We start from the raw sequence: 8,107 nt of genomic DNA, 5'->3' as shown, positions 1-8,107 counted from the left end.
TCATCCGGCCAGTCACAGTCAGAGAAACAGGACGACACTGAAAAACAGGCAGATCTCCAACATCTATAAACAAGGGTGTTGATGGAAGCAGCACAGCTGATATTTCTCTCCAGGATGGAGTCACAGCCAAACAGAAAGAGACCAGATGAAGCTACTATGAGAAAAGCAGAGAGAGCAGAATGTTAGAGATTGAACTAACGGATTCTGCAGAATAGGAGAATAGAGATAGAATGAAGCAGAATGATTAAAAAGGGGTTCTGATGTCCTTTAAAAGTCTAAGCCTGTAGCAGCATAACTATAGAGATAGCTCACCAGCCTATAGATGAATGCATACAAGTTGCTTAATGCCTTAATCGAGTTTGCAACTTGCGGCTCTGCAGCCTTAAGAGCGTCTTTGGACCTCCCACAGTACCCCTTATATTTTTTTAAATAATACAGACCCAATTAGTGTTTTTAAATATAGATACAATACATTCCGCAGATTTTAAGCAAATTAAAAGAAAATGTTTTAATTGAACATCTGCTCTGATTCCTGCATGAAAAGGATCCTAAACGTACCAGTAATGTAGTTTTAGCGGGTTTTAGGGGTGCACTGATTGCAGGTTTTTTTTTTTTTTTTTAAGTCTGACAGCCTGACGTTGACTTTTTTACTAACAAATTGATACAAATAATAATAATACAAATAATACAAATAATAAAATCACCATACACATTTAATGTTTTAATCTTATTTTATTGAAAAAAATAATTAACAATACCTGCAAAACAATACAAAGTAATTACACCCGAACATATATTGATCTCAAACTTCAATTTTTTGACTTTGGAGCAGTTATTTTCAGGCTTATTTTCAGACTTTTTCAGAGGTTAGGAGATCGGAGATTCACGATCATCAATTTTGTAAAAGTAAGGAAACTGAGGCCAATTGTCGTCCAGCTGATCAATCAGTGAATCCCAGTGTTATAGAATTCCTTTCGCTTGTCATAAAATTTACATCACTTAAGATATAATCCGTCTCTTTAAGTAATTTTTTGTTTTTTCTTACCTAAAAAAGAGTAAAATGTTACTTCTTTAAAAAGAAAAAGTAATTTTATTTTAAATATATTTATATCTTTTATCCAAGAGCTTATATATATTGTTTACAACTCTAAATTATTTTTATTTTCTGGATGGGTGATTGTGAAGGTTGCAGACCCCTTCGCCTAAATCAACTAAAATTCGTTCATTTCAAACAGCAAACTGTTTCACCGCCTGTTTGACTGAAGAGTGAAGCTGTCACCCATTAGTCCAAAATAATACTATAAACAGTTCTGAATGGTCTGACCGTCCTCAATCTCCTCTCCAAAAAAGATTTCTTTCATCGTTTGAGTAGAAACATCAGAGCCCTGACGGTAGATCTGGTTTAGATTTGTAAGCGTGACTCATATCAGCACCAGAGCAAAGAGGAAATGACCAACCCTGAGCGTCTGCTCATCCAGGAAGTTCGCTCCAGGGAACGCCGCAGTGCCTTTTGGCTACGTTTATTTTCCAGACTGACTGATAAAAAAAAAAAAAAAGAAAGCGTGGCCCCTGAGAGCGTGCCGTCTGTGGCCCCCGTCTAACTGCGCAGCTGAAAAGGCCACATTGAATGGAGTCCTTGTGTTGTTATCTAAAACAATTACTAATGCAGTTATTCTTAGCAGCGAGGGGCCTCCAGCTGATATGGCTCTGAGTGGGTCACAGAATATAGTCGGTGGTGGTCCGTGATAAACGAGGGGCCCACACTGTTCTATTTTAGAAGAGATAACAGAACCCATGAAGGGCTCCAAGTTGCATTGAAATCGTGAAATTAAAACATCTGTGTTGCAGAGAGAATCACAGACGGAGCCATAACTTCCTGTTTAGGCCTTCATCGCTGATTCCTTTGCTCATTTAATGCATCGGATTGAAGCTCAGTATAGCATCTTCACCTTAAAAAGCCCGTCTGCGCTGTTACATATCGGTGTTTTGTTATAAATGTCATGGATCACATGGCGGTTGAATCATGTGTTCTTCGGTCTTGTGCCACTGATCACAGATAAGCAGAGGGCAGGCTTGATGGCGAGGACGCTTTGGCTCCTCAGTGGCTGCTGATAGCAACACAAATCCAACATCTACAGGCCGGCATGACGCTCCGTTTGTCTTTAGCTAAAATATCATGTTTTATCATACTAAACTGAAAAGAAGGAAGCTGTAACAAAATCTACTTGTTTCCCTTTAAAAGCTGAAAATGAAACATGATCACGTCTGTTTTTAAATCATTTCACATACAGCTTTAATTCTTTTCTTCCTTTTCTATTTTTTCTACTTTCTTACTTTAATGTTCATTATGCTCCTAAATATATTGCAAATACGGTATATCATTATTGTGTGCAATAATGAATTATATTTATCCTATATTTTTGCATTTAACATGCTGATGTGGTTCCATAGGGTGTCATGGCAACAGATGTTGACACTGGACACAAATCAGTTTGCCTGAGATGCTAAAGGTCACAGAGGCGTGGCAGCCCAGATGAGAAAAAGACAAAAGAAAAAAAAAACTGCAATTTTAAAATTGCAGCTTAAATCAACAGCATTATGTTCAACAATAATATCTCCTTTAAAAGATGTTCTAATATCAATGAAGGATCATGAGATTTATTTAATATCGTACTCACCGTCCTAAATGAGTTCAGGTTGCTCGCCTTCTCAGCAGAGACTTCCTCTTCCCAGACACCTCCTCCTGCTCCTTCACAGCCTGACCAGAAAGGCTCAGTACTCTCACTGATCACAGTGTGTTACTGTAACCATTACAGTGAAGATTACAGCTACAATAGAACAATGGCTGTTTCTCAATTCACAAGAATGTGAGTATGGACTCGTGTCCTGGCCCAGTATGTTCATGAGCACGCGGAATAAATATGGGTCTATTGGAATAGAAGCGTACTCGTGACGTCACCACATGCTCGGCTCGTCTGGAGCTGCATATCACCTCCTGTTATTAATGATCTCTAGATAATAATACATTCTTCTTTTATTTATTGCAGGAATAATAATGAGCAGTCGGATAAACATAAATCAAATGAACATTTAGCCAAATAAATGAAAACAACCAGCTGTACTTCATACACGGCTATGCCGAGAGAGGGCTGCTGCAGACGGGCTGCGGTTACCCTCTGAGCTCCGCTGGTTGCTGCGGTCCTCTCGCCTTTTTTTAAATTACGCATTAAATCGATATAATGTTCTCGCCTTAAATGATCTTAAAATGTACTTTTACTGAACAAGAGCAATAGAAGAGAGAACTTTTAACTTAATACTCTGAGCTCTGTTGGCGCTCCACTGGAAGCTGCTGCTGCTGCAGTGCATGCTGGGACAAGAACGGACAAGTCTGCTCTGATGCATGCTGGGTAAATAGGGAGAGGTGACAACAATGTATGGGGACTTTGTCCATTCTCGGTCTGCTGCTGCTGCTGCGGTTAGCCCTGGCAGCTGTTACCCTCTGAGCTCCGCTGGTTGCTGAAAATAAGCAGTGTCAGCATTTAAATTACTCCGTTCGTCCCCCATACTGCTCTGTTGTCTCCTGCTATCTTCTCCATGAGCAACACTTGGCTCGACCAATGGGATGAGAGTATTCTGGATCGTTACATATATGTTGTCAGCTAATGGGCTCTATGCACAGCTCCACTACTTCCTGAATTTAAAGCAGCTCCTTTGTTTCCTGTCTTTCATTACTGGACGAACTGATTAATCCAGGTGTGTATGACCTAAGTAACTGGCCAGACACACCTGGATTAATCAGTGCATCCAATCATGAAAGACAGGAAACAAAGGAGCTGCTTTAAATTCAGGAAGTAGTGGAGCTGTGCATAGAGCCCATTCGTCACAACACAGGACAGGGCCCGGGAACAAGTTTACTGTAAGTTTTGTATCTAACTTGCCCTTGGTCTTTATTTTCCATTAGCTTTTTACTGAATACTTTTTTACTCTCACCGTAATACGGGACAAAGTGCGTTTCTTTTCCACTAAATATGGGACAGGTACTTCTATTTCTAAATATGTTACGATTGTTTTTTTTTCAAGGGACGTTGGCAACCCTCTGTCAGGAAAATATGTGAAATAAAGGCTCAAGATGAAACAGTTTATGTACTTTCGCTTTCTGACATCAGATTGCTGATTTAATGGCTGCTTGTGCTCGTCTCTTGATTTATTCTTTAAGTTAATAGTTGACCTAGTTCCTTCTTTGCTTTAGAGTAAAAATATGCTGCTTTAGTTAAAAATTCAAGTGAGTTTCTACTGCCGTTTCTAAATAGATGAAATCTGATCTTGGTTATTTTGGCTGTTGGTGTCCTAGGAAGACCTTGTATGCTAAATGGTGCCGTTTGCTCCTAATCCTGCAGATATGAACAATCGGATGAGCTGTTCTGTCCCCATGACCCTGCGGTGGTCCGCTAGCTCCCACCGATGTAATAAACTAGACACTCTCACCCCCTCCCTTTCTTGCAGTGGTCATTAGTTTCCAGGGTCTTTCACCCCACTGGTCATTAACACCTCGCCATCATAAAACCAAACAGTTACGTTTGGAAGGGCACGCCAAAGAAAAGGGAGGGCCGCCTGGTGTATTCAGTTTGATTTATGACAGGACTATTCTTTGCTCATTCAGGATGCCCCGGGCCTCTGGAATGAGAGGCGCCAAAGCGGCCATTGCTCAAAGACAACAAAATGGTAGAAAAAATGTTTGGAATAGAGAGTGCACGAAAGGTTAAAGCCTGACAGTCGGTCACAACCTTTCAGAAGATAATTGAAGACTCTGGAGAGGCTGCAGAAGGTTTTAATTCCGTTATTTATTTCATCCTTATTTGACCATAAATATATATCTATATATAATCTCTTGTACAAGAGCATCCTGACAAATATTAAACTTAAAGGCATAAAGGTAAAGTAAAAACATATTTTAGAACAATCTACAAGATGTTTTCTCCAAATCCTTTAAAACCCCTTTAAAGGGTTCAGAGACCTGCTCCTGTAGGATGAAGACATTCGGTAATTGATTCCAGACATAGGAGCAGTATGTAGCAAAGACCTCTTCCCCAGTTCAGGCTGGACCCTCGGGACCATTAGAAGGTTCTGGGAACAAAGAGAGTAATATCCTGCAGTCTGTTGGTTTATATAGCTTAGCGGGTATGTAGGTAGAATTCCCAGAATTGATTTATAGATCCAAATATACCAGTAATTCAGTCTGTTGGTGGACAGGGGAGGACCCACCCAACCCCTCTTAGAAAAACCTGTGCAAAGAGATTTGTTAAAGTCACTGAAACTGAGAGAAATCATTCAAGTTGACACCATCTACATCCTTATAAAAGCTGAAACTAAAAATATTTGATTGTCAGCACCTGACGTTCCTAAATTCATAAACAATGAAGGTTTGGGTTTGCCTCGATTCGAAATATATTTGAATGCAGAGGTGGGTAGAACACCCAAACATTTTACTGATTTAAAATAAGAAAGTAGTCATCTAAAAAAAATACTCAATGGGGAGTAAAAAGTTCTTAAACAGAAAATCATGTGTGGAAAAAAATACAACAAGATATAATTACAAAATAGCAAATGGGCACAGAAATTTTTTTTTCTAACTACTCCAAAAAGTGCTTTTTTTTTTCAAAACGTTACTCGCATAATATTTCACTAAGTACATATAACTAGTTAGTCCCACCTCTATCCTAACAGCACTGAAAGAAATGTTCGAATAGAACATAAGATGACTGTATCATCTGCATAGAGGTGAACATTGGAGCGTTTGAGCAAACTGGAACATGCAAAGCAATGATCCATATTCTGATCCATTAGGAGTACCGATTAAATGTTTAGCTCCCTTTGAAGTAGAACTCTATGCCTAATAAAATATAATTTGTCCTGTTGGATAGTTTCTGCAATCATAAAGTTTCTGTTTTATAAAGTTATCTGCAAGGTCTCAAACTCAACAATGTTAACATCTTATAAAACTGCTGTTATTTTTCCCTAAAACCAGACCTTTGTCCAGGACTCTTTTAGCTTACTTTAACGACGGCTGCTTGTTGAATGTTTAGGGATTTTTGCTATTTTAGATCATTTTCAAGGCAAAACAAGTTTATTTCTGAAGCAGAACACATGCTGTCCTCGTTTTGGTTCTGTTCAAGTTTTATTTTTAGTTTTCAATTGTCTTATTTCCATTTTTGTGTTGTAGTTATTTCTTGTTTGATCTCTTCTGTCATTCTCCATTTCCCTAGCTCCCTTCTTGCCTCCTCTGTTCACACCTGCTCCCAATCTGCCAATTAACCTGTTCTTTGTTTCTCTCTCCCATATATTCTCCTCCTGTTCACTCATTCTTTGCTGGTTTGTTGTAATTTCTTTGCCCCCTTGTTGTGAGTATTCCTGGTTTTCAGTATTTTTGGATTTTTGCTTCTGTTACCCTTTTTGTTATTAAGAAACCACTTCAGCTTTTGTGTCTGCATTTGGGTCCTCCTTCAAACCTCCACGTAACAGTAAAAATCAGACAACAATGGACCCAGCAGGCTTTGTCTCAGTTTTGGGCTCTCAACAGAAGCAGATGGAAATAAGACCAATGAAAATTAAGAAATAAAACTTGAACAGAACCAAAACCATGACGCATGCGTTTTTTTTTTCTTTTTTAGCTTTGTAGTGTTTTTTTTTTTAACTAAATGTTTTATTTTTTCCAGATGAGGTGTGTTTTTGACCTGTTTTATCATAAAATAGAGACTGATGTGATGTCTCCTTTGTTTTGCAGGCAGTGCAACAAAACATCTGTCGGCAGCGACAGCTGCGACCTGATGTGCTGCGGCCGTGGCTACAACCCCTACACAGAGAAGCTGGTCGAACGCTGCCACTGCAAGTACCACTGGTGCTGCTATGTAACCTGCAAAAAGTGTGAGCGGATCGTAGAGCGATACGTCTGCAAATGATTCACCGGCAGCCGCTGGGCTTCGTACCAAGCCCCTCAGAGGCTACAGATTAACCAAAGCACTACAGTACCGAGAAGGTTTTCTTCTGTCGTCAGCATTAGCACGCATATCTCAACAATTGGCATGTTCTTGTGCAGTATCCCTATCATAATACGTCTCCAAACATCCAGCTGGGCTTCGAGGTTTCTTCCTGCACAAGCATTGGTTGGAAATTGTGGCAACGGGACAAACCAGTTCATGTGACGACCACCATCTTTCTGGGTATTACCTTCTTCTATGTTAATGAATATAAGCCCCTACTCCCAACAGGGATACAACAACCAGTTTAAACATATCTCTTCTAAAAAAGAAACAATATAGATTTTTATGCTGGAGGGTTAATGTTTGGCATCCTTCTCTGGATATTGAAGGGGCTCTCATGGATCCTCATCGTTTTCGGTACGATTGAAACTTTTTTTCCTCTGGAGCAGTGGAGCACAGAGGTTGGGGAAAACGCAAAGGGAAATCCTCATGTGCTTTTGAATCACAGAGCATTTCTGTGGCTGATGCCTGGGACTCATCACGTGCCCTTCTTGGACCACGACAAGCCTGATTCCCTATGGAATGAGAGGAGAAATCAAGAACTTTGTAAAACGATGTATTATCTCAGTTTTGTCTGACAAGCAGGCAGATCAAAAATATATTCTATTTTTCAGAGCATATGAGCTTAACTCATGGATTTTGTAAACCACTTTTGTGTGGGTGTATATACTGTATTTTGTATACTGAAATAAAGAAATAAGTATTTATAAAATATTCCAAAACCTCACAAACACTTTGCATTTGTTTTTAATAACCTTTAAATGTTTATAATGTCTTGTAAAGCAATAGAAGTTGGAAATATGTTAAAAAGTGAACACGCCTGAGCAGTTTTACTTAAAAACACACATATATGTACTACTTTCCGTGCCCATTTTGATGCATCCTAAACGTACAGAGTTAATATTCTTGAGACTGTACCGTTTTCTTCCTGGTTGTGGCAACTAACATTAGTAAAGCATCATCAGGCTAATACAGTAGCTGCTCTTTTCCAGAGTCGTAGCAGCAAACTGTCAATGTTAATGTCTGTGTTCAACTATAAACGAGAATTCTTTCAAGCCTCACTTTAATCA

The 8,107-nt window shown here is 39.2% G+C and overlaps 1 protein-coding gene across 1 annotated transcript in view; it reads left to right on the top strand.

Annotated features, from left to right (window-relative positions):
* The window catches only part of wnt11 (wingless-type MMTV integration site family member 11), a 19,310-nt gene extending 11,552 nt beyond the window's left edge, over window positions 1-7,758 (top strand). The window contains exon 6 of the mRNA XM_015400841.1: window positions 6,782-7,758. Coding sequence (XP_015256327.1) covers window positions 6,782-6,956 — 175 coding nt within the window. The 3' untranslated portion in view covers window positions 6,957-7,758. The remainder of the gene's footprint in view (window positions 1-6,781) is intronic.
* The last annotated feature ends 349 nt before the right edge of the window (window positions 7,759-8,107 follow it).

This window comes from Cyprinodon variegatus, unplaced genomic scaffold (genome assembly GCF_000732505.1).
Source record: "Cyprinodon variegatus isolate N-32 unplaced genomic scaffold, C_variegatus-1.0 Scaffold1153, whole genome shotgun sequence".
NCBI lineage: Eukaryota > Metazoa > Chordata > Actinopteri > Cyprinodontiformes > Cyprinodontidae > Cyprinodon > Cyprinodon variegatus.
Note: the sequence above shows the minus strand (reverse complement) of the source record. Positions and strands in the feature narration are given on the sequence as shown.